The following is a 27,078-nucleotide window of genomic DNA, read 5'->3' as shown; positions in this document are numbered from 1 at the left end:
TGCCCTCTAGAAACTCACTAACAAGATTGACAGACCAATAAATAATTATTTACGATGTGTTGTGATAAATACCATTCCACCAGTGATTGTGTGTGCAGGAGGAGGCAACGCATTCTGTCTCCAAAGTTCACAGAAGGTGACACTGAGGAGGTCACACTTCACCTCAGCTTCAAAACAGAAGCAGATCCTCGTGGTGGCACAGTGGATAAAGCGTTGACCTGGAACGCTGAGGTCTCCGGTTTGAAACCCCAGACTTGCCCTGTCAAGGCACATACGACAAACCACCAATGAACAGCTAGAGTGAAGAAACTCCTCATTTCCCCCCCTCTTCTGTCTGTAAAAATCAATACATCTTTTAAAAAATATAAAAGAAAAAGAAAAGCAGATTCTCTCTAGAGAACACTCACAAAGCTTGTAAGATATTTTTGTGTATTGTTTCATTTTAGTTCATATTTGCTTGACTAAGGTGTCATCCTGAGAATCTAATCATGAGAAAGCCACAGTCTCACATCTATGTAGCTATAATTTTGAGCTCATGTTTTTGTTGTTATTTTTTGTGTTTTTCCGAAGTGAGAAGCAGGAAGGCAGAGAGACTTCCGCATGTGCCTGTCTGGGATCCAACCGACATGCCCACTAGGGGGCGATGCTCAGCCCCTCTGGGGCATTGCTCCATTGCAACGGGAGCCATTCTACCACCGGAGGCGGAGGCCACGGAGCCATCCTCAGCACTCAGGCCAACTTTTGCTCCAGGGGAGCCTTGGCTGCAGGAAGGAAGGAAAGAGAGAGAGAAAGGACAGGGGGAAGGGTGGAGAAGCAATGGACACTTCTCCTGTGTGCCCTGGCCAGGAATCGAACCTGGGATTTCCATACCCTGGGCCAACACTCTACCACTGTTGAGCTCATGTTTTAAAGAGGTCTGTTTCACTTTCACAGGACTTACTTATTGCACACTCAGCAGACGGACTGTCCCACTGCCCAGTTGCCCAGGAGAGGGGCCGGCTTCCACCCAACCTCCTTTGAATGAATCTGCCCAGGCACCTAGTTCCTCTGTTTGTGTGTGTATGCTATCATATCAGCCCACACGAAAACCCTTCCTGCACTGGCATTAGCTGTGTGCACAGACCAGTGGGCTCTAGGTTTGGAAGAAGTGGCCTCGACTTCACCGCTACTCCAGCTCTGACATGGCCTTTTAGGATGTCACCTATTCTTCACACTCTCGCAGTGCAGGTGCTCAGTCTCCAGCCCCTTAGTACTAACCCCAACTCTTACCTGTCTTCACCTCTTCCTTAAGCTGTCAGTAGCAGTGTAGAAAAAATACAGTGCCGGGAGCTACATAAATGACCTTGTTTTAGTTTTGTCACTTCTTAGTCTCATCATTGTAAATGCAGGATTATAACCTTTGCTTCACGGGCTGTTATGAGGATGAAGTGAGATGCAAGAAGTAACAACACAGGAAAGTGTAAAACATGCACCTGCAAGGCAAGTCCTCCTGTGCTCCTGAGACGTGAGTGTCACTGATGGCGGGACAACACAAAATAGGAGGGATAACTAACTTTATACTCTTTTTTTTTTTTTCTTATTTTTTTCTGAAGCTGGAAACGGGGAGAGACAGTCAGACAGACTCCCGCATGCGCCTGACCGGGATCCACCCAGCACGCCCACCAGGGGCGACACTCTGCCCCTCCGGGGCGTCGCTCTGCCGCGACCAGAGCCACTCTAGCGCCTGGGGCAGAGGCCAAGGAGCCATCCCCAGCGCCCGGGCCATCTTTGCTCCAATGGGGCCTTGGCTGCGGGAGGGGAAGAGAGAGACAGAGAGGAAGGAGTGGGGGTGGAGAAGCAAATGGGCGCTTCTCCTATGTGCCCTGGCCGGGAATCGAACCCGGGTCCCCCGCACGCCAGGCCGACGCTCTACCCCTGAGCCAACCGGCCAGGGCCACAAACTAACTTTCTAAAGGAAGCTTCTGTCCATACCTTGATATGTTTTTTTCAGCCTTCGCTTTTTAATTTAATTCTTAGTTATTTGAAAGTAATTTGTATAATTTACATAGGAAAGTACTACTGTAGTGCCCACTCTGAAGATCTTTTCCCATAGTAACCATTTTCAGCTCTTTCAACTGTTTCTCTTTTTTTTCCCTACAGTATATACTCTTCCCCACGACTAATTCTATAACATAACTATATCCCTATTTTTGGTTAATATTGTGTTCACATCTTTATAACTTTATAAATACCTTTTTTGCAAGCTCCTTTTTCTTTGAATAGTTAAGATTGTGTGACGAATTAGATCCTGATTTTTTTCATAAATATTTTTTTCATAGTCATTGTTTATCATATTCAATTCATTATTCTTGGATTTAGGTTATTTTTATTTACCAATATAATATATAAACCTGTGAAGAACTTGGGCATAAGTTTAGAGTTTAGAATTGCTTCCTCATGATGCATTCTTGTAAGTAATACTGTTCACCAAAGGTTATGAAGCTTTTACAGACCCTTGATGTACATTTCCAACTTGTTACTGCTTAGGTTTGTGTGGGTTTCAGATGCCCTGAGCAGCATGGCAATGCCAGTGTCAACTAGTCCCTACCAGTGTGGGGGCTTCTCACTTTCAAACTGTTTACCAGTTTCATGAGTAAAAAATGATAGCTCCTTTAAACATGTGTTTCTTTAACTATTAGTTATTGAAAACTTTCTTATACTTGTGAATGTCCTGTTTGCCTTTTTACCTATCAGTGCCTTAATGAGGAAGGGTAAAAAAATTTTTTTTTTTTTTTTTTTCATTTTTCTGAAGCTGGAAACAGGGAGAGACAGTCAGACAGACTCCCGCATGCGCCCGACCGGGATCCACCTGGCACGCCCACCAGAGGCGACGCTCTGCCCACCAGGGGGCGATGCTCTGCCTATCCTGGGCGTCGCCATGTTGCGACCAGAGCCACTCTAGCGCCTGGGGCAGAGGCCACAGAGCTATCCCCAGCTCCCAGGCCATCTTTGCTCCAATGGAGCCTTGGCTGCGGGAGGGGAAGAGAGAGACAGAGAGGGAAAGCACGGCGGAGGGGTGGAGAAGCAAATGGGCGCTTCTCCTGTGTGCCCTGGCCGGGAATCAAACCCGGGTCCTCCGCACGCTAGGCCGACGCTCTACCGCTGAGCCAACCGGCCAGGGCCGGGTAAAAATTTTTGGTCCAAGTTTGTATACGACTTTTTCTTGGAGTAATCATCTCTTAGCATTTGCTTCATTATTTGAGTTATTACAAATGATGAGTGAGAGGGCAGAGTTTGCAAACATGGAGAGGACAGAGAGGGGATGAGATATCAATTGACTGAAACATGTCCCCAAGAAAGAAATGTCTTCAGCAGAGAAACATTCCTGATATGTAGTCACTGTATTTTGCGGCATACCACCTTTGGGCTATAACCATGTCAGTGTTCACCCGAAGAATCACGACTTTGTTGCTCTGATTAGTACCTTCACTATGAGTCTTGCTTCTACTGTGCTGATGGAAGAGTTAATATCCAGAACGTGACAGTGAGAGTACTGGCAACAACATCACTTGTCCGACAATGTATGAAATCACCTCCAGGAAATGTTCCAGGTGTGGAGTAACAGGTATTTCATTATGCTTCTTGTGGAAAACTAAGTGAGTGGGAATTTAAGTGACGTTGAATGATAGCATGTTAGATCTGGAACACCTGGAAGATACTTCTCAACCCCTTGACTGGACAGCTGAGGGAACCACAGGCATGACCTACTGAGGTCAAAGTCAGCTGGGCTCATCTCTCCCCAAGTGGACCGGATTCTTGGGATCCTGATTTAAACCAACCATAATAGGGTCTTCATGAGATGTGGTTCTATTGCAAACGTCTTTCCAGGAGAAAAACCCATTATTTTTCTTTTGTTCTTGATCAACGTTATTTTCTTCCCTGCATGTGAAAATAATCAGACTTTATAGATTCATTCTCAAATCAGTCCCTTTAATTTTGTCCTAAGGCCTCACATTTCTCAACTGTGGGGTAAATAATCATAGGTTAAGGACAGACTATATGGATTATATGGTTTCGGGGAAGATCTTGGAGACTCTCCCTCTGGCACACTGTCCCCTCCACTGAGGTTACACACCATCAATGGTTTAGCTTTTCCTTGATGTGGGATGAAAAAGGACACATCATGAATTATCACAAAATGAATACATGTGAGTGGCCCCTGCCCAGGGAAAGAATGGCACCAGGAGTGGAAGCTCTGCTGTGTCCCCATGAGGACCCTGCTGTCCCTGAGGCTGAACCGTGCTGCCCCGACAACAAGGCCGGCTGCTGGGAGCCAACCTCAGTGGAATCACACTGAGTTCTCCGTTTCTGCTTTTTTCCTGTGTGTAGAGGTTAGAGGTACGTCCTCATTGTCACAACTTCCCAGTGTGAGTGAGGGATACAGTTGCCTTGTCCATGGGGCCAACGACTGGGAGGGACGCTGGGGTGAGGGCAGGTTTTCAGATTCAGCATTTCTGCCACCTGGTCCAACGTCTTCTCCATCTAATGTCCCCCTGAGCAGGCTGTGTCCTCATGCCCATACACACCATCCTCGGCGACCAAACCCCAATCATGGCCGTTGTGATGGGTGCAGAGTCAGTTTCAACATAAACACAAGAGATGAGCTTCACTGTCCTTTTCGTCGTCAGTGACTCACCAGCAGCGGAGCACCGGCTTCCCGCGTTGTCCCATAAATTTCGTTTCTGAGTGGATGTCCTCTCTGTCCGTTCTCGGAGGAAAAGAGACATGTCACTTTTTTACTGTTATTTCTGTGAATTGAAAAAATCATGCTGAATTCATGAATGGGGGCACAGAAGGTAACTCAGGACCACGGACTCACTCAGAGTTGTGGGCATGTGACGACTTTCACAGCCAGAATGTCATAACCACCACCACCACGTGGTACCCTGCGTAGGACCTTCTAGCGACAGACACCTGGACGGTGATTCAGGGTCAAAGGATGTACGAAATCTCCATCAGGTGAAATGATTACATTAATATTTCTCTCCAAGTGTTATTTTTAACTCATTTGAAACTATTAGCAGATAGAAATACAATTAATTTAAATGCTCACCTTAACACGAAATAGAGAATTCACAGGATACACAGTTATCGATGTAACACTCAGCAATCCCAGTGCTATGGACTTTCCATTAGAATTCAGTGATGAAGCAAAAAGAGTTGTTACAACTAGAAAATGTTCCCGAGGCAGCAGAGACGCGTGGTGGGAGTGAGCAGTTCTGTGTGGAAAGAAAACCCAGGAAGGACGCACACTGGACACTAGGATATTCAGCACATGTAATTTAATCAGAGATGACACAGAACATGACATACAACAGCGTTTTACTGGAATAATTACCTGCAGAACATGAACACAGCTTAGAAAATGGGAGAGGCCATTCTCTCCGACCATGGGCTCGCTGGAATTGTGGACACAGAATCAGACACACCCGTGCTTCGCCGAGCACGCCTCATCATCACATCACCTTGAACCAGGAGGTGAATGAGGGTTCAAGCAGGAAACGTTGCTGATTCGCTACATCTTGTCTCCACAGTGCCACAGTTAACTAACTATGGATGGATATTTTGGTATTTCAGATGCAAAAGCACATTTCTCCTAATAACTGGAAATGTGGCTAGGAAATTGGGATAGACTTATGATTGTTTGAAATAAATGCTTCGGTGAAAAATCGCACACAACGCAATCAATAGCTCGTATGATATAGAGATGTTCACCTGAAACCTATGTACTCTTATGGATCAATGTCACCCCATTATATTTAATCTCTAAATAAAAGAAAAAAATATTTGCGTGAACTCATCAGATATTAGAATTTTAGAAGTTAATTCTGGTGGAATTTTTAGGGAAATCTTGTCCAGCTCTGTGGATGAAAGCAAGAATATGTCAGGTTATTTTTTTAATAGGTGTACTGACTGGGCTAAATATAGATAATCTCCTTTTCAGTCATGTAGTTACAAAAACTGTACATTACAAACAGTATAGAAACAAGCGGAAAAGATAGTGTCACACACCCTGGACAGTTATCTATACGCAATTAAATTTACAGATATAAAAGGAAATACAGCCTAATGCACAGTTATTTTTAGATACGGTGTATCGCTAGTAGTGGCTGTGGTCGCCTCTAGTTGTCCCCAGCAGAGAGGATGAGAGCAAGGTCCGTCCGGTACAGCTTCCCCCCATCTGACAAGGCCATGATGCTCTTCTTGTAGTAGGGGATGCTGTTACTGTCCAGGTCCTACACAGAACACAGAGGGCATGCGGTCCGGTTACATGGGAAGTGAGGTAGCTGTGGCCAAGGGATGAAATGTGACATGGAAACTGCTCCTTATGTGGAGCCATTGGGAGGAGCTGGGTCCCATTCTTACACATATGTGGGTGACCACAAGGTTGTTTTAAAATTGATCAATTCCCGTTACCAAATCAGGTTAGGAATGGAAATCTACCTCTGCTCCTCTGTACATGTTTGGAGTTTGAAACATGGTGTGTGGTTGGTTGCTCCTGGATGGACCCATGGAAGTCCGCCCAGGAAGTAAGTACACGGTCGCCAGTTACCTGCTTGTTCTTCTCGCACAGATCCTTCAGTAGAGCATCGAGTTCGTTTTCATCTATGTATCCGTTGCCATCCTGAGGAAGGAGAAACAGAGCAGGTCCCGCACAGTCATGTGAGGGACAATGCAAACAGCTGGAATGCTCAGAAAGTCCCCTTTGTGTTGAGTTCTAGCCTTTCTGTCAGACCCCCAACATTTGTGCTGCTCCAGATCTGAATTGCCTGTTGTTAACACTACATTTGTAACATACTTTGAACTTTTCAAAGAATTCACATTTAATGTTTCTCTTCATGTTCACATCTCCTGTTAAAGGAAGCAGTCGCCAATGTGTTCATGTGACTGAGGAAGGACATGGAGGGCTGGGGAAGCCATGTGACCAGCCTGGTGTTGTCACACCGGTTGGTCCAGGAGTAGAGACTTTAGAGCAGGTATCCCCAAAATGCAGCCCCCTGAGGCCATTTATCTGCCCCCCCCCCCCCGCCGCACTTCCGAAAGGGGCACCTCTTTCATTGGTGGTCAGTGAGAGGAGCACTGTATGTGGCGGTCCCTCCAACGGTCTGAGGGACAGTGAACTGGCCCCCTGTGTAAAAAGTTTGGGGACCCCTGCTTTAGAGCAAATAAAGGAGGTTAACAGGACCTTGAAAACAGCCTTTGCACACACATGCATACACACATGCGCACACATTCACATGCATACACACGTACACAATCTACTGCATATTTTCATCCAGATTAACCCTGATCTCACTTGCAGAGTGGCTGTTACAAGTGAGGAAACTGAGGCACAGAGGAGTTGGGCATCTTATTCAGAGCCTTGCAGAGGGTAAATCAGTGTAGATTTTCATCAAGGTTACCTAATTTGGGGTACAGCACAACACACTTCCTGTGATGAGAATGAGCTGGCTGGGTAACTTAATAGCTGGTGTCACTTTTAACACAGACCTTGTGTTTGAAGGTTTCTCCCTCAGTCAGCATTCCCCAAATTCTAAAGAACCATATAGAAAAACAGCTTTTACCTGATCATACAATTCAAAAGCTTTATTGAACTCCTTCCCGCACATTTTGACTCCCTGGAGGAAAGAGAAGAGAGCGGAGGTTAGAATGCTGCTCTTAGGTTTAATCTTGTTTCTCTCAGCTCTCCCACATTCTAACTGTTAAGGAAAATACTATTGATGGTAAGAAAAAAGAGAAATACCTGAAATTTAAGGAGAAAATTCTCCTGCACTGGTAGTAATCTTTTGAGAGAAAAACATTCGTTAATAGATTAGATTTTTTGACAAGGTTCAGCTTATAATAATAACATTGGCACAGTCCCCAAACTCACCTGGCCATCTCAGTTAATTCCAGCTTCCCATCATTATTTGAATCAAATAATTTCAGCTGGAAGACGGAATGTCATTATTGGAGCCATTGAAGAGTGGTTTATTTCAGGAAGAAGAAGAAAATAAAAAATAAAGCAGTTTCAGTTACCAATTACTTATATAGATAGCAAGGTTGTAGAAAGTAGCATTTATTAAACTTTCAGTGGAGATTTTTAATTCTACAACTCATGTAGTTGCCAAATACACAATTTAGAATTCAGAATAGACAGTAGCAATGATCTTGGCTAAGCTTCTAGAATACTCTCATTTCTTTTTTTTGCAAATACGTGCATATATGTATCAAGGTGTGGGGGAGATGCTGTCAATAGTATGAAAATCAGTATCTTTTTTCTCTTTTAGAGAATAATGGGGTACAAAAAGAAACAATAGGAAGATACTATGAATAAATCATTGGAGAACAGAAATTTTGAGTCATTTGGAATTGTTTTAGTTTCCCTTGGATGCTAGGAGCCCTGGAGTGGCTCCAATTGTCCCGCAGCATGTGAACGCAGACCACATCCCAGACACCCTTGACGTAAGCACCCACACCCCTGCACCAGGAGGCAGGTAGAAATACTACTATGCTATATTAGAAGAATTATATCAAATATGTACACTAAATATGTGGAAAAGTGCATAACTTTCTTTGTAAAGGAATGTGATTAGGGTCAGAGTGGGGTCTGTTTAGGGACAGAATGAAAGGTGTGCTGTGGTGGAAGGCAAGACTTGTTCAGGGTCTGATGCTTACACAATTTATAATTCATTGGCCAACAGGTCTAAAATTGTCACTAATATCCGTACCAAGACACTGGACACCAGATCACACAGTTTAGTCCCACAGGGAAATATTTCCCACATATATATTTAAATCATAATTAGTTCTTGATTAATTTACTTCCCAGATTTGAACTGGTTTATGACACTTAATCAGATATGCCAGGCCAATCCAACAGGGGAAAACTCCCATCTGAGTGGTTTTTAAAAGGATGCTTCAAATTTCTGCCTGGAAAGGAAACTTTAAATAGATATCCCATAAGATTGGCACAAAACTGAAAATTGATAAATGTAGGTTATTGTCCTTTTCCCCAAAGTTACTCAGCGCTTAAATCTGCCCTCTGTGACACAGTTATATGCTGATGCTATGATAAATGCGATGAAATGAGGACACTTCCTTACTGTGAAAACTTTTTTAGTTGTTTTGAAACTCGAGATTAGTCCCATTTTATAATAAATATCACTGTATAGTGAATAAGGCAACAGCTAAGCTCTCAGGGTTTTTTTTTCCCCCACATAAAAGTAGCCTGACAGGCTAAAGTAAACCTCAGTTATGTCAAATTCAATCAAATCCTTTATAAGACAATTTCTTAGGGTAACTAAAAAGTCTAGCTTTTTACTCAATCTAATACAACATCATTTTTATAATATGCACTTATGTTTTCTGGGTTATTTATTTAAATCCATGAGGTAAGGATCACTGTAACTTTACAGTCTTTAAAGCATGGACATAGAAACATATACTGATCTGAGTAATAAAACTTAGAATTGTCAAGATGTAAACAATTAAAACAATGTTGCCAAAATATTGGTCCCTGGCTTAAGCAGTTCAGGAAAAATCCTTATAGTCCTAACACTACAATGAGTCAAAATTAGCAACATTTACTCACTTGAAATAAATTAAATTCATGGGCACAGGATGATTTTATCAGGAACTTTCATTCCTAAAACATTGTGTTTTAAGCAGTTTTCTTGGCTCTATTTTCAACGCTCTACAATAGATCTCACTCATACTATTCACCATAACATCAGAACAAATGTATATTTTAATTTCCTCACCCAAACCACCAGGATAATATTTTCAAACAGCAAAAGTCAAAAGGAAAAGGTAGAAATACCTCTTCTTAGTTGCTCAGTGAGTAAGGTAGATGTAAGTTCCCATTAAACTCTAACAAAGCGTATGGTGTCCTAACTCATGATAAAAATTGATTCAGAACTTCTATAATAAATGGGTCTTTTGTGATATAATGTATATCTAATGTAACTTACACATGTGTAAGTTATAGAATTTAGTGGCCAAAAGACACTGGCTTCTAAGAAAAACAAACGATCTTTCGATAGACGAAACTGCCAGCTCCCCACAAAGGGAATGCTCGTCTGTGAACTGGAAGTCAGGGCCTGCCACACTGAGCCTGACCGGGTGCTGGCATACTAAAGCCTTCAGTTGCTCTAGTGAGAGGGTGCCTATGTGATGCGCTGCCCACATGGGTTACTGACTTCCACCCCTGCAGCCCTGGGAAGGCGCGAGGCTCTGGGCTGCAGCCCTCAGCACCATACCAGTCTTACCATCAGGTCTGTGTACTCGGCCAGCTTTGCGTCATCCACTGTCTTGTTTGCTTTCTCCAGCAGGTCTTTCAGAAAGTTCTGTTAAAACAGAGAACATGCAGGTGAGTCTCCTCAGTAACACAGCATGCCATGCTACCATTCATGTGCCGAGAGACATAACATCCGTGGGGTGCAAAGAATGTCTCCTTCTGAGGGGCTGTGGAGGCGCTTAGGAAGGAGACAAGACCACGTAGCCCTCCTGGCACTCCAGCAGGAACACTGCCCTAGACGGGTACAGTGCCTGCCCTTCCCTGAGCGGCCATCCTGGTCTGAGTGACACTCATGTCTATGATTTTGATGAAAGGGTATCTGGGTTGTGCCCTGTGGGGGAACCTGAGCAAAAACCTGCGACCCCAGGTAGCTCAGTGGACGCATCTCCAAGTAACGACACCCTCCCCAGTACTCATATGACTCTGCAGGGACATGAGGCCCCTCACTGTACTCAACCTGTGTGAGCGACTGTCAGTGACCCTGATTTCAAGTGCATCATGTATAGCCGGCCAGAGCTTCTCTCCCCAGAGGGCTGGCATCAGCTCCAGATGTAGTCACAGCACCTTGGGCACTGTAAGGGGATGTCATCTCATCCCTGGAGGATATGTGATCGTATTAACACAGAGATGAATACGGGGAGGCTGAAAATAATGACTGTTAATTCACAGGTGGAGGTTAGGAGTGAGTGTAAATTTTTCTTAACAGACGTATAAAAGCTTGTCATAAAAATGACAGGGTAACTGTGAGCAAGTACCCGTACAGTATTTCATTCTTGTCCAGTACTTTCTGTCCTTGACTCCTTATCTAAGACACTAATGCTGTTGTGGGAAATGGGCAGATCTGTGCACGAACCTGATGGGAAGATGGGGTGTCTTTGGTTCTGCAGAGGTTTTTGTCCCTCCCAAATGCACCAGCTCAGCGAGGCTGATGTAACTTCATTTTTTTCACACAGGAGGCTTTCTTTGGGGGGGGGGCAGGGTGGTAAATTTATTTTTACCTCAAATCCAAAGTGAAGCATGGAAAATTTAAAGTTATCTGTTAGGGGTGAATTTCATTTCTGAGTCTTAGGAGTCTTTTGTCAGAGATTAAGTGGGTTAAATATCCTCATCAGAGACAAAAATGGCGGTCACAAAAATAGCCTGGAAGAAATCTTGGGACTGAGGTTCAGAGTCGAGTCTGAGAGCAAGTGATGCTTTCTTTATTATAGATCTTAAAATTAGCTTTCTTGAAAGATCCATTAAAAAAGAATGTCAACTTATCTGCAAAATTCCCTAGAGAGGCAGACTTCTATTTAGAATCTCTTTCTGAAAATAAAATTTAGAACAAAGAAGGAGACGTTAAGAATATTTGGAGGTCAGGGTTGGAAATGAGCTAAGCTTTTTGCTATGAACTTGAAGTAATTTTCATATGAATTCAATGGGACAAAAACACAATAGCTTAGCTGTCACCATGTGAGCTCTAAGTTGCTAAATTGCAAGTTTCTCAAAGACGTTGTTTTTGGTGATTTTGCATTAAAAATGTTTACATTTGACTCTGGTTGGTTGGCTCAACGCATAGAGAATTGGCCCAGTGTGCACACGTCCTAGATTCGATCCCTAGTCAAAGCACACATGAGAAGTAACGATCTGTTTCTCTACCCCTCCACCTCCCCCCTTCTTTCCCTCTTCTCCTGCAGCCAGTGGCTCAGTTGGTTCAAGCATTGGCCTCAAGCATTGAAGATAGCTTGGTTGATTTGAGTATCAGCCCCAGATCAGGGGTTGCTGGGTAGGTCTTGGTCAGGGTGCATGGGGGAGTATGTCTTTCTGTGTCCCCTCTTCTCACTTAAAAAAAATGTACATTTCTAAGAAGCTGTAGTTGGACATGTCTTAGCAATTTTGCAGGTCCAAGTCTCATCTCTAAAGCTGTGTGTGCCATGAGCCATGCCCAACATGACCAGGAACCTGTGCTTATATTCATATTAATATGTGAACTAATATATTAATTTACAAGATGAAGGCAGCTCGTGGGCCAGAGGCCTGACAGCCTGAGGTGGTGGAAACATAACAGCATTGTGCATTCTGTCTGGGTCCACACGTGGTTCTTTTCCTAGCACCTCTGTGATCTTGAAAATTACCCAGCATCCCTGAACTTCAGTTTCTCTTTTTGTATAATGGTCATAATAACACTTGCCTGGCAAATTTCCTGTAAGGATTCCATGTTGAAATACAGTTCCAGCACCCCATGCCATGCCTGCCCCATAGTAGGTGCTCAATAAATATAAAGGTACTTTTTGGAGTAACCGTATTCTGAAGATGGTGGAAATAGGGTCTCCTGGACCGAGAAGTCCTGGGGTCAGTGTAAAGAAATTAAAGAAAGACACTTGTATATGTCTGAGAGGCTAGTAAATTATTGGGTTCCTGGTTGATAGAATGTATGATTCCTTGAATGTTACAAAATCTTTCATGTGCAACATGTCACAGGAGCTTCACAATAAATCCGAGAGGAAGGCATCGTTATCCCCCCCATAGTACAGATGTAAAAATCAGACAGAATGATGCAAGGATTTGTCCAGAGGATGACAATTTCAGGTTTCCTGGCCTTTCCGTGTATTTCCTCCCTCCTCCCCAGCTCCTCTGTGGTCTGGGCGATGTGAACGAATATGTGTTTTCCAAGCTGTGTTTTTCAGCAGTCTGATTAATCATATATGTTACACATCTGAGGACTCTGCTGTGGAGAGGAGGCTGGGCGTTGGGATGTGCAGCCCGTGAGGCTATGAGATCAGGTCTAAGCACCAGCCCTGTGTCTGCTTTCTGTGAGGCCACCAGGGCCTCACACCCCTCCTCACCTTTCCCTCCTGGGAGTAAAACTGATCCCACAGAGCTGGTGTTAATTTTTCTTTCTCTTGAGATAGAAGTCTATTTATATAGGTGTGTAATTTATAAAATAAACTATCCAATTGCAATGGAAAGCAGTGGTGTAGTCAGCTTACTACCCGTTCTCTTTCTCCCTTTTATACAATAATTGTGTGCACCACAGAGAGGGCTCATTTCTTTTTTTTTCTTCTTTTTTTTAGTGAGAGAGGGGTGGTGGGGACAGACAGGGACAGACAGACAGTAAGTGAAAAAGATGAGAAGCATCAGTTCTTCTTTGCGGCACCTTAATTGTTCATTGACTGCTTTCTCATATGTGCCTTGACTGGGGGGCTCCAGCTGAGCCAGTGACCCCTGGCTCAAGCCAGTGCTCTTGGGCTTCAAGCCAGCGACCATGCGGTCATGTCTATGATCCTATACTTAAGCCAGCAACCCCATGCTGAAGCTGGTGAGCCCTCGCTCAAGCCGGCAACCTTGGGTTTTGAAACAGTCCTCTGTGTCCCAGGCCAACGCTCTATCCGCCGAGCCACCACCTGCTTAGGCAAGGGTTTATTTCTTGCATTGTGGAGAGAATTTCAAGTACCTGCTGTCTCTTTTTGGATCTGGTTCCCCATTAACAATGTGAAATGCGCCATTGCTCACCCTCGGTTTTTTTTTTATTTTTTTATTTTTTTATGGGAGGCGTTTAAAAAGCTACCGAGTTCGTAATTGTGTTTGAAAGGAAGAAACTCAGACAGGTTCCTCCTTGCTCACCTTAAGCTCCTCAGTTTCTATGAAGCCACTGTGGTCGGTGTCATACTTCCTCCATGTCTGTAATCGTGAACAAGGAAAAGAACAGGTGAAAACAAGCCCGCCCTCTCCGGGCTCTGAGCAGCGTCCGCCGACTCGGCCCCGTGACCTCTGTCTCTTACCTTCATGAACTCCTCGCAGGACTTCAGCTGCTGGCATCGGAACAGCAGCAGGAAGTTCTCCTCCGTGGGTAGTACGTGAGCCAGCTGCAAAAGATTTAGGAAGTGTGTGAGCGGCCGCGGCACGTCTGTGGTGTTTGCGGCTGCCCAGTTTCCCCTGGTGGGCGTGCCACTGGGGGTGGCTTCACTGCCTAGAGACCAGGAGAAGAGATACGTTGGACTCAGCTGTCCCTTCCTTATTCGTTGCTCCTAGAAAGCCACCGTGTTCCTGGCAAGGCTCTCCCTGCTGGGCTGTTCTCCGGCCAGGGCGGTGGCTGCAGCCGGCCACTCCACCTGCTGGACCTCACTCAGTGCAGCCAGGGGCTGGCATCTCCCTCTGCTCTGACACACGTCCCTCTCGAGTACACAGGATGGGGTGCATGAGCCCTGCACTGCACGGAGCAGGAAAGAAACAGAAGTGTGCACGCAGGCAGGGAACCCCAAGAAGGAGCATATGCCCAAATTCGAGGAGGAAGATGAGCTCAAGGCAACTCTGAGGCTCTAGCAAGAGGTGGGGAGGACAACTCTGATCAACAGTAATACTGAGGAGTGACAGGGACGTCCGCTGCTTGAACACAGGGATTGGGCTTATTTCATAACCCCCTTTCATGAACCTGTGACATTTCTCCTTAGATCTCATTTCATAACTTCAATGCTCCTTTTTTTTTTTTTTTTTTTTTTTTAGAAAAAAGGGCTCAGCTCCATTCTAAGATGAATATAATCTATCTCTTGTGTGCAGGGAGGGAGGGAGTGGATGGATGGCCTCCCTGCAACCCGGGTTCTATTCTTGGCTCAGCTGCTAATTAGCTGTGGTCCCCACAACTCCCTGGGCCATTTCCACCCTCATCACTAAAAGAAGAAGTTGAAATAGAACCCAGCGTCTCTCAAATGTGGCGGGTACGAAAGCACAGTGGGGATCTGTTGGAATGGCTGCATCATCACAATTGAAGAATGCACACACACTGCACCTGTAATTTCCAGAAGCTGAAGAGCCCTGCACTGCAGGCATGGACCCTGATCCCTCCCTGGGTGTCAGACCGAGAACCTGGGGTCTAGATTAACCTTACAGTCAGCATACAGTCAGAAGTTCTACAAAACTATTGAAGAGAGTCACACTTAAAAAAATTTTTTTTCATCCACTAAAAATTTAAAATTTAATATAAAATGTATCATTCTACCTTATATGCAAATAATTTCAGCTTCTATATGCCTGTATAAAATGTCCTTTAACTTACCTTGTTTTTAGATCTTTGAAATATCTCCAATTAGACCCACTCCATTTATAGTCACTAAGGGACGGGGCCCAAACATCTATAAGGATGTTCAGTGTGGCTGAGTTAGACAACATCTGCTTATTTATTCTGAACAAAGGTCCCTACCTGGTCGAGTTTTAACATAAGCATTCATTTAGGAACCAGGAACTAGCCAAAGCCAAGCCTCTGTGTTGTTGGTAGGGGACTTGTGAGATTGTGAGATTCACTTTGCAAGGTTTTGGTGGACATTCTCCAGACTGTCCACCCCAGGAGGGCAGATGTTACTCTTGGTGTCTCCACACCCTGAACGCCCTGTGGGGCTGCCTGACATAGATGCGGCAGATTGGCTGATACTTTTACTGCATGAAAACACCCATTTTCTATGAGTTATAGCGAATAATTTGTTTTACTATGTTTGTTCATTGTCGTTTTCTGTATTGCTTGAGTTTTCATAATTACTGTATTTTTTGAACAACAAAAAATAATTTTTCTTAAATTCTACTTATCAAAATCCACCAAATACATGAAAAAAAAGAAATAACAAAAGAATAAGCTAGTAAGCGGTGACCAAGGGTAAAATTAGGAAACTTTTAACCATCTTTTTTCAAAATTAAAATTCATATAACTCACATGAAGTTGAGAGATCTCCGAATGTCAAAATGAAATGGCAAAATCATTCCTCATTCTAGTGTAAATGTACATTTCTTTGCCCATGCCATTTAGTCCTACTTGTTTTAATTATTTTTTAAAAACCCATGATATCTACATGTAACATATGGTATCCTTTGATCTCAGGGACCTATTCATGTCAAACTGAATGTGCACTACCCTGTTTTATAGACATTAGACATTAACTGTAAATGTGTAAGAGATAATAAGACACCAGCCATGAAGAGGCAGCCAGTGACTATGTGAGTCATCTGGAGCTGCTGTGACCACACACACACAACCTTTTCCAGATGGGCTGCTCCACATGGTGGCCCCACATCTCAGACCACATCTGCAGAGGACAGAGTCTCCCATGACAGGTGTTAGCAGGTCTGCCTTTGTCTCAGATCTGCTAGGTCACTACTGACCAGAGAAATGTCCTGTTACTTATCCCAAGATTAATGATTTCTTAGTCCTTGGGCTGCCTGTCTGTTCTTTTATGAACTCCAAAGCATTCATGGGCTGGAGAAGTCCATGGGCTAGAGAAGAGGTGGGTGATGTCAAGGGGATGAGTGGAGGGCAGATAGCTGTGGCCACCCAGAGACTCATCTGTGAAGATGGGTGGCCTGTCACCGAACGTGGGGAAACAAACCTCTCTTCCCACTTGCCTGACTGCCCTACTAGTCTATACACACTTGGAGGACAGGGTCTGTGCTCACTTACTGTTTCCTTAGCCAGCACCTGCAAACATTTCAGTCAATAATATTGTACTGACCTGGTGAGCGAAGGCTGCTGTTTCTGTTTATGGTCAGCATAAGGGACATCCAGTCCCTTTGCAGACATTACTGAGCTGTGGATGGGGGCAGGGTGGACAGGGACAGACCATCCATAGCTGCTTTCATGTGCTGGGTGTGTTGCTGTGGCCTCTGCTGTCAGGTCTCTTTGGGAAGTGACCTGTGCTGAAGAGAGCTGTGTCCCCAAAGATACAAGGACATGTAAAGGCCCAGCCCTCTCACTCGACACCTGGGACATCTCCCCAGCTTGAGTGCACTGTGAGCTCTGCTGAAGTCTTTGTAAAGCTCTCACAGCCCAGCGCCGCCCTCTGCCCAGCCCTGCTCTCACCACCCGCCCCCATCCTCCCTCAACAGGTACTGACCCCAAGAGCACTTCTGATAAACCCCCTCACTGCTCATCTTCAAGGCAGGCCTGCTTCCCAGCGAGCCCAACCTTGCCATGGGTCTCTACATCCTTCTTCTGTTGGCATGTCCCTTTATATTTGTAGTCAGCAGAATGTCCTGCTGTGACAGTGGGCTGGGCTGTGCCTATGCCCAGTGCTGGGGGCTCTGTCGCCCTGGGAAGACTCTTACAGGGAGGCACAAAGGTCAAAGCAGGAGGGAGGTAGAGCGAGAGAGCTCAATACCAGAAGGACGACTTCACTAGAAACAGGGACTGAGTGAGACACATCACAACACACACAGGGCGTGACCCTAATGGTTAAGACAATCCCGGCACGTGCTGACCTCCTCCCACACATAACAGCAAAACATTCGCTTTACATTTGGGAACCAAAGGGACATTTTTTCTAGTCAGTGAGAAGCGGGTCCAGGAAATGCGGAAGGCAGACCATCTCCTATACAGATAAGGTAAATTTCATAATTTGACAAGTTATATAGAAGTAGAAAAAAGGCTTAGCATTCGGAAGCATATAATAGATTTCCCAATGAATTATTTTTATTTCAAATAACAAGAGCAAATGCATTTATTGAGTTTTGCAGTGTGCCAGGGTTTATCTACTTGCTTGACATGTATTGTCACATTTGATGTAGATACTCAGATGTCACCCCTATTCACAGCCCAGGAGACAAAGGCTCGCAGGGCAGATGGGCAGCTATCACATAGCTTTTAGTTTGAGCCAGATTTGGAGTTTGACGGCCTCACTTTCTTGATTTTGAGATGCTGGTCCCTTACCATCATCACCCTCAGTTAAAACATTCCATCAAAAAGTTTTCTGAATAAACCATTTAAAAAAATCAACCCAGAGTGCAGTTTTAAGTCAGATTTCATTGACCATCATGCCCCCAAGTCCTCAGGTAAAAAAATAACCTGCCAGAAAAATCACCTTCACTGTGTTTGAACTCACACGCTCACATCCACTGTGGGAGGAGAGAACAGCTAGGAATGCTGGCTTCCCTGGGAGGGCTGTTACAGTTCTGAGACTAAAATAGCTTTTAGATCTATCAATTCAGTGGATGCAGTGACCTGGACAAACAGACACGACAGGAGCAGGGAGGTGGCTAGGTGCCTTCATGCCCAGGGGTCGGGGCAAGCTTGCAGATTCTACATCCCACCAAGGGAAGCACCTATACACTTCATGTAAGCACGGGAGAAGAATTTCCATTATCTGCTAAATCATGCATCTTCCTCACTAATTATTTTAATTGAGTCTGCAACAAAGTTATTAGTCTTATTCAATTTGGAGCATTTTTGACTGTCATGGTATTTGTTAAATTGTCTCAGAATTTCAATAGTCCTGTTTTGTCTTCATGTTGACAAGCCCTTTGTTACTGAATTGTGTTTGTGGGAATTTTAAAATCTATTTAAAGATATGTAATTAGAAACTTCAGAAGAAAACACTCCTTTTATGTGCTTCTGGTATCTCACACATGTTGTTGGAGAGTGTCAAGTCACCCTTATCAGGACAGAACTTTGAAAATTAACCACCATGTTTCCTGATTCTTCCCACAACATATTTCAGTTAGAGCCAATCAGTCTGGCCTGTCCCCACCAGGAGAGCAGACTGCTGCATGAATGTCATTTGGTTTTCTTAGATTAAATTTTGATGAGCCACAAGTCACCTATTAAGTGGGCATAACATATACGCAAGTCCAACCTTTCCCCCTATAAACGTTGAAGTTATGGTGCATGATATGAGTGGGTAGGTAAGAACTAATTTTGGACAACATAGGGCTTTCCTTTCTTTCATAGCTGGCTGGGATTTCTGTGTTTGTGTCCCACGTTATAAATTGGATTTCTCAGCAAGTGACACCCTATGTCAGGTTGAAAAACAGAAGTGATAAACCTGATCTAATACTACTTCCCTGTGACACCAGAGGGCACCTTGTAAGTGTAGGTGCACCCACTCCCTGACCCACTTTCTACCTGTGATCTATAGATTTCAGTCTCTTTTTACCATTTGTTTTCAGAACCTCTCCTTTCTCTCTTCACCTCAACTTAACCACCCTGGGCAGAACCGACATTCACAGGAACCATATCTCACCCCTGTCCTCCCCTCCTCCTGTGCTGCCTCCTCTCCTCTAGGTCCCTGATTCCTCCTCTCTACCTGCCACCCCACCCCCCACCCCCTGAGCCTATGGGAATGAATGCAGATTGATGAAAACATTCTGGAGTTAGAGTCAGACCTAGGTTTTCTCACTCCCTGCCAGTGGGAACTCGGACACATCATTTGACCTTTCTGGCTTCAGTTTCCTCATCATGAAACCTGAGGAATTTTGGCTAGTTTTTCCCAATGGTCTCATCTAGCAAAAGTTCCATGTGCTGGCATACCTAAGCCTTCTAGTCCATCCCATTATCTCACTTGTCTCCCTCTGACTTTTCTGTCTCAGCTGCCTTATTATACTCCATGATCCCACATCTGGATCAGCTGGCCTCTTTCTCAACCTGTAAGTCCCATTACTACAAATCCATCTCTTTATATAGTCATGAGTTACACAGAGGCAAAGAGGAAGTGCCGACTCCAGGGAAATACTTTAATTACAAAGATAATAATAGTGTGTCCTTCCTTAACTCCATTTGTAGTATCTACTTAAAAGTGAGTATATTTCACATTGACATCACAGCTGTCCTATCACTTGCTTGAAAACCAGGTTAGTTCTCTGCATCAAAGGTAAATCAGAGCTAAGTGTTGTTAACATCCAGATGTCACAATCTAATGCACTAAGAATGTTATATAAAAAGAACATAATTATGATTGTGATTTGGCATATCTTAAAATAGGAGCTTATTAATTTTTCTGAAAGCTGTCCACTCAATTTCCGTAATAGGAATAGAGATAAAAACTAGGTTGAGCAATGTTAAGGAGTCGCTGAGGCACCAGCATTTGGAAGACTGGTGGAAAGTGCGAAAACTCTGGTGTGGGATCATGGTCTTGCATCTTTGGTTCATAGAATAAGATTTGACACCCACATTTTGAACTGTTAGAGACCTCTAACAGATTATAACATACTCATTAAGACCCACTGCCAATTTATAATATAATTTCAGAAACTAGGATACCGCTTTTGGCCATGACATTGTCATAGGGACTGCAAACATTTCATTTTAGATTGAACAGAAAACTCTGCACTGCTGAGTGATAGGAAAAACCCAGGAACCATGCACACAGCAGGTGTGGTGTTGAGAGAGGCAGGTAAGGTCATGGGATGGTTATGCACCTGGGAGCCTGGGAGCGGGGGACTGGCCTGGGTGAGCAGGTCCCTTCTCTGGTCTGGGCCTCATTGCTGCATGCTAAATCTAGGCTACAGACTCGGCAGACTCTTAGATTCCTTTCTTTTCCCAACAGTGTTTGATCTTATATTTCTGAACAAAAGATAACCTGTTATTTAGGCAAAATAAGCCTCTCCAAATGGATCTTATCATGTTATATTTGAGTTGGACACAGCTACAAAATGAAGCCATTTGTCACAAGTGTGTCTGAAAAATACATGTTTCTTACCTCTACAATTCCTATTTTTCCATCCTCTCTCTGTCCGTACTGATCCACAAATGTTTTCATCTCAGGTGATAACTCCTAAAATTATATAAAAGCAAGTAAAACATCTGTAAAAATAAAACCCAAGTTTAAATAAGCTTGTGATGGTGTTAATACTGTATTACAAACAAACACCAGGATTGGAACCATTTAGAATTCTGTATACTGATTAACTATTTCATGAAAATTAAAGACATAACTGGTATATAGTATTTGCTGATTTCTAATTAAGGAGTTATAATTATGATAATTTCTGAATCAATCATATGATTTATCTTCTGTTATTAGTTTTCAAAATATGCTATCCTTTAAAATGTCATCAGAATGATTCAGTTTATAACCGTTAGTGAACTTAAATATAATAATTACTGTTCATGGACTTTTAAACATTGCTTCAGAAGAGAGTCTTTAAGATTGCTGTACTAATTTCCTATAGCGTTGTCCTTATTCCGACATGTTTCTCTGTGGAAGATAATAATATATGTTTTTAGTTCAGACAAACAAAAAAGGTGAGTGTTGAGGAGTGACTCACTTTGTAAGCAAAAACTGTTCCCAGCAAGAAAGTGGCATTCATTGATTAAATAAGTAAAAAAATGAAAGATCAGAAAACTATGTTGCAGATAAAAAAAAAAGACTTGACCAATCAAGGCTTTCATTAGAGATGGACAACACTGGTGGTCTTATTTTAGGGCACTGATTTCGTGTGCACCGTTCCAGCATTCCCTTGTCTCCATTTTTCTGAGCTGATGTTCTCTCACCTGTGACCTCTAGTTCAATGAGACATGTGGAAGAGTGACTGTTATTTAGGCAAAATAAGCCTCTCCAAATGGATCTTATCATGTTATATTTGAGTTATATTTTGCCTTTGAATGCAAAAATAAGTGTTTTTGTCACTTGGCTTCCCCACCTCTGTCTGTTCTGTGGCGTCTACACTCTCTCTGCATGTGGACAGGTTAGAGACCCATGAACTGCGCAGCAGTGATCTGAACACAGAGCTAGTAGTCAGAGGTTGACTGTAGACCCGTAGGCTCCAACACAGCCCGTTGAAAACAGCCCTGTTGCGTTCACTGAAGCCTGTTTAAAATAGGTCAGCCTTTACTAATGTCCTGCTCTCTGTCCTTGCACAGTAAATTAAGGTCTCCATTTGTGTCATAACTAAAGAGATGATGGTATTTAACAGCCATTTGTTCTAGGGATGAGCTAGTTAATGTAATTTAAGGCTATATCAAGGTTGAATATCATTACAAGTTTTATAAAATCCTTATGAATCAAAGTAAATACTGTTGCTAGACCTGAGATAGCAGATAGTAATGAAGCAATTTTATTATAATGTAGTCTTTTTAAAAACTCTTCTATTATGGATTCATTTCAACTTGCTGTAAGCAACAGCTGTAAGAAAATGAAAGTTGCAAGGCTGAGGCTATAAGTTCTAAAGTGAAATAAATATCCTTAAAGTAAACAAAAGAAAGCACTCATTCTTAAATCTTGAAATCATATAATACCACTAGCTTAAAGAGCAGATGTGACATTTAGTTTGTCAGCTTTCTGGGTGATAATGTGTCAAAATCAATGTTTTAAATGCTGCAAAACATAATGATAATGCTAATAAGTTAAATCTTTTAAGAAATGAATGCAAATTTAAGAACTAAATATGTTTGGTATAAACAGCTAGAAGGTATATTGGGTTGTTGTACTTCATTAACATTATATTCACTTATAAGTTAATATTAGCAAAATTTTTTAAATTTCACATTATTCATATGATGAGCCAAACAATGTTATCCTAACTCCAGAAATGCAAAGAAAGTTGGCTCATAAGGTCAATCTTTATGTTCTAAAAGAGAGAGAGAGAGAGAGAGAGAGAGAGAGAGAGAAAAGTCTGACCAGTGACCAGGCGGTGGTGCAGTAAATAGAGTGTTGGACAGAGGACCCAGGTTTGAAAGCCTGAGGTTGCTGCCTTGAGCACCGGCTCACCAGCTTGAGTGTGGGATTGCTGGTTTGAGCATGGGATCAGAGACATGACCCCATGGTTGCTAGCTTGAGCCCAAAGGTCATAGGCTTGAAGCTCAAGGTCGCTGGCTTGAGCAAGGGGTCACTTGCTCTGCTATAGCCCCTGGTCAAGGCACATATAAGAAAGCAATCAATGAACAATTAAGGAGATGCAACAAAGGATTGATGCTTCTCATCTCTGTCCCTTCCTGTCTGTCTGTTCCTATCTGTCTGTAGTGGAATAATCCATTGCATGGCCTTGGATGGGAACACAGCCAACAAGAAAATAATGTTTTGCCAAGAGAATTGTTTTGTGACTTGAAGGCGAGTCATTGAAACAGGTCTATGTGACTGAAGGCGGTTGCTGAGCTTTTTTCTCAGTAAAACATTCTCATAAGATTTCTGTTCCTTTCAAGGCTATCCCTTGAGATAAAAGAAAGGAATGTTGTGGGAACCATAGAAGCAATAACAGTTAATGCCTTTTGATATTGTATTGTTATTAAGCTATCATGCAGATGTATTCCATGTAGCTTTAAGTAAAGGTTATGCTTGATGCTATGCCAATTTCTAAGTAAACAAGCGTTTTGAAATCTTGGGAATAAAAATAGAACACAACGGGAACTCAGTGCCATTTGCCTGAGCGAGCGGTGGTCCTTTGCTAGTTCACAATGGTTTCATCTACTGATTTCTCTCTCTGTGCCCCCAACTCATAACAACATCTGTCCCTCTCTCTGTCTCTCTCTCTGTCACTGTCACAAAAAAAAAAGAGAGAGAAGAATGTAAAAGTAGGTTTATTGCAATGAGGCCAGTAGAATAGTGAACTATTTTTCTTGTATGTGAACCTCTCATTCCAGATCTTTATTTAGATTTTAACTATCCAAAGACTATATATACAATCCATAAAAACAGTCAGTAAACAAGGTCCCAGGTAACTTTATACTATCCCGCAACTTGGGCTTAGATGTGGTAGTGTTGGATTACAATCTAATAATTAGAGTTTCCAATATTTTAAAATTGAAGTCCAGACAGTAGAAAAAATAATAATTAAGCTCTAAAATCTTTAAAATGCTAATGTAAACTCATTATTTCCAAAAGGTACAAATATTAAAATGGGAAGAGGAAAAGAAAAATCTGAAAAAATGTGTAATTTCTAAATATTTGATTTTCTAGGATAAAAATAAATATCAATACTAAAATTACTTCTAGAAAAATTAAAATATAATCATTTAGCTGCTGGAAGCATCTTACAGTGTTTCAGTTTGAAATTTTTTAACAAGTAATATTTTTCCAATTAGATATTTTAAATGTGTATTTTTAAATGACAAAGTGATTTGTTTTTGCTTTATTGGTCAAAGATATATAGAACCCTAATAATAGTATTACAAGAATTTATTTACATGGTAATGTGTAGGGTGAGGGAGGGTGTGGAGAGAAAAAATATATGAGACATTTTCTATTTTATCTGATCCTATTCAATTATACTTTCATATCTATAGAATATTAAATATGGGTAGAACAATCCCTAGAGCTTTGTCTCATTTTATATAAATTCAGTCAATGATTTTAGCAATTGATAGTTCTGTATGTAATACATGGCATTTCAAAGTCCTCTGGGATTCTTTTAAATATTTTAACAGAGATGTATCACACATAGAACAAAATGTAACTCTATTAGTAAGTTATATACATAATTTTATAATTATATATAACTCAATGACCTGCTAAGGGTCACACATACCTGTATGTATATAATGTGGCAAAAGTAGGTTTACAGTTGTAAGTGCACAAGACACAGTTTATTCTTGTATTATTATTTATTGTTTTATTTTCCATATGAACAACTGTAAACCTACTTTTACCCCATCCTGTATATATAATCTGTTATTTATAATCTTTTTATACTGGTAATCAAAAAAGCCAAAGATTAACATCTAACTAGCCCAAATCCAGCACTGCTTCCAAAAAACAGTCTTACATAAATCCCAATAGATTAATAAAATTCTTAACCTATTTTTCTTTATACATATACAGTCATCTCATCCATAATTTAAAGCTGGGTATAATTTATTTTTATGCTGAAAACATCTTTTCTTAACAGGTTGATTTCTGATCAAAAGAAGTAATCAGAATTAGTAAGAATTGTCATTTGTTTAATGAACAGTGGCTTTACTTGACAAATATAACTTATTTTCAAAATGCCATCAATTGCCATCAGAATATCACTTTTTAAAAACACATTCAGTTGTTAAAATTGCTTTACTCTTTTATTGAATTTATTGGGGTGACACTGGCTCGCAAAACCATGCAGGTTTCAAGTGTACAACTCAATAAAACATCATCTGCACACTGCACTGTGTGCACACTGCCCTAAGCAAAGCGTCTTTCCATTCCTATTCTCCCTTCTTTGCCAACATCCACCTAATCCCCCCACCTGCCTTTCCCTCTGGCTATCACCACACTGTTGTCTGTGCATTATATATAACTATATTTGCTTTCTTTTGGCCTAACTTTTGGGTTTCTTTCTTTTGACAGAAATAAACACCTTTTTTTTTTTGGCTAAATTCTTGTTTATTGTCATGTTGCAAATCATTCAACGCCCCCCCCCCCCAAGTGAGGAAGGCCAAGACAGGGCATTTTCCCATCTCTTCAACCACATCGACATCACAACAGCAATAGCTGAAATAGAAAAAAGATGCATAATCTGCAGACCTGCTTCCTGACCACCAAGGGGCAGAGATGCCTTTCCACCCCCTTGCTTCTCACACAGTTAAAGAGAAGTTAAAAATGACCTAACCAAACTCAGTCTCGGAGGTACTGACCTGCTAGGTCTCCCACACAGACACTTTACTCTTATGCCCTATTAAAGCAGTGCATACAGTGCATACAGAAGCTGGACTCGAATACTAGGTTTCTGATGGCACGGTTCTTCCCGTTAGCGAATCTTCCTCTCTTTGACTCTGTCTCTCTCCTTCTCCCTCTGTCTCTCTCTCTTTCTCCCTCTTTCTGGCTCTCTATCTCTCCCTCTCTCCTTTACTCTCTTTGTCTTTCTCTACATCTACTGCTCTCTCTGTCTTTCCCCCTCTCTCCCTCTCTCTCTGTCTCTCCCTTTCTATGTCCCTATCTCCCTCTCTGTCTCCCTTTGTCTCCTTGTCTCTCCTTCTGTCTCTCTGTCTGTCTCTCCTTCTCTTTCCCCTACACAGTTTGGAAAGGTCCTCTTTCTCTCCTTTCTCACTCAATAGAGGTTTGCATGCCCTGAAACCCACTGGACCACATTGGTTCTTTATGAGAGCATAGACTATATTTTCCTCCTTTGCAACTTGAACCTACCAGCCCGGCCTTCTTCCTCGCCTGCTGGAGCTCCTGGATCAGGTTCTGCAGCTCCTTCCCTTCCAGGTACCCACTTCCTGCAAGGACAGAGGCGCCAGGTGTCAGACATCCCGGTCCTTTCCCCGTTCAACGTCCAGGACGGGTGTCTTTCTGGACACCCCAGAGTCTGTCTCCTGCCCGGCCCTGGATTACCACGGAGGTGGGGATGCTGAGCATGGCCAGGGGTCCTTTGGGAGCAGTGTCCCCTAATCCCTGCCCCCACTTTCTTGGAAAGAAAGTTTATGGTGTGGAGTAACGTAGAAGCAACATATTAACTTACAAGCTGACAGTTGTGCCAGCCGGGAGGCAAGCTTGGGGAGCGGGATGGGGTGGGGAAGTCAAGGGAGGAAATGAGATCGAAGGCTGGAGGTGGGGGGCGGAGGTAGACAGGTAAGAGAGGAGATAGTCACCGTCAGCGTCGAAGTGAAGCCAGATCTCGAAAAACTGTGAGGCTGAGATGAGGGGCGACTGCAGGTGGGACTCTGCCATGGTGCAGCGGAGCGTGAGGGTGGCGGTGCGCGCAGGGGCAGCGGGCCGGACGCTGTCCGCGGTGCTGCTCAGCCCAGCGCAGCGCAGCTCGGCTCGGCGCCTCGTGTCCCCTGCGGCTCCGGCCTTTATCCCCGCCCCGCCCGCCCGCGCCCCGCCCGCCGCCCCGCCCACTCCGGCCCTGCCGGTCTCCTCCCCTCCCCTCCCCTCCCCTCCCTGGCGCAGCAGGCGGGGGTCCCAGCTGGGACACTCAGCCCCCCGCGTCCGCCTGGCCCAGAAAACGTCCCAATCCTGAGCATGGCAGGGAGATAACGCACCTGCACAGGTTCTGAGACTCAGGTGGAGGGAGAGAGCCGCTGAAGGGCGGTCCCACGCGAACGGTGCTCCTAGCGAGTGTGTGCGCGCGTGTGGGAGCGTGACCTCTGACACTCAAGTGTTATCTGGACGAAGTCG

The 27,078-nt window shown here is 43.2% G+C and overlaps 1 protein-coding gene across 1 annotated transcript; it reads right to left on the bottom strand.

Annotated features, from left to right (window-relative positions):
- Positions 1-5,304: 5,304 nt before the first annotated feature.
- On the bottom strand, positions 5,305-26,709 carry CALB1 (calbindin 1). Its single transcript, XM_066378763.1, has 11 exons — positions 26,550-26,709; positions 26,101-26,177; positions 20,749-20,823; positions 14,080-14,163; positions 13,922-13,978; positions 10,290-10,367; positions 7,913-7,968; positions 7,784-7,823; positions 7,605-7,658; positions 6,593-6,664; positions 5,305-6,275 (listed from the first exon to the last, which is right to left on the bottom strand). Exons 1-11 carry the CDS (start codon positions 26,626-26,628, stop codon positions 6,162-6,164), a joined length of 786 nt encoding a protein of 261 aa, XP_066234860.1. The 5' UTR covers positions 26,629-26,709; the 3' UTR covers positions 5,305-6,161.
- Positions 26,710-27,078: the final 369 nt, after the last annotated feature.

Source organism: Saccopteryx leptura, chromosome 3, assembly GCF_036850995.1.
Source record: "Saccopteryx leptura isolate mSacLep1 chromosome 3, mSacLep1_pri_phased_curated, whole genome shotgun sequence".
NCBI lineage: Eukaryota > Metazoa > Chordata > Mammalia > Chiroptera > Emballonuridae > Saccopteryx > Saccopteryx leptura.
Note: the sequence above shows the minus strand (reverse complement) of the source record. Positions and strands in the feature narration are given on the sequence as shown.

Coding starts and splice junctions, on each gene's coding strand:
- CALB1 (XM_066378763.1), bottom strand. CDS start 26,628: ATGGCAGAGTCCCACCTGCAGTCGCCCCTCATCTCAGCCTCACAGTTT. Junction 20,824..26,100: donor CGAGGAAGAAGGCCGGGCTG/GTAGGTTCAAGT, acceptor ATATAATTTTAG/GAGTTATCACCTGAGATGAA. Junction 14,164..20,748: donor GAAAAATAGGAATTGTAGAG/GTAAGAAACATG, acceptor AATCTTTTGCAG/CTGGCTCACGTACTACCCAC.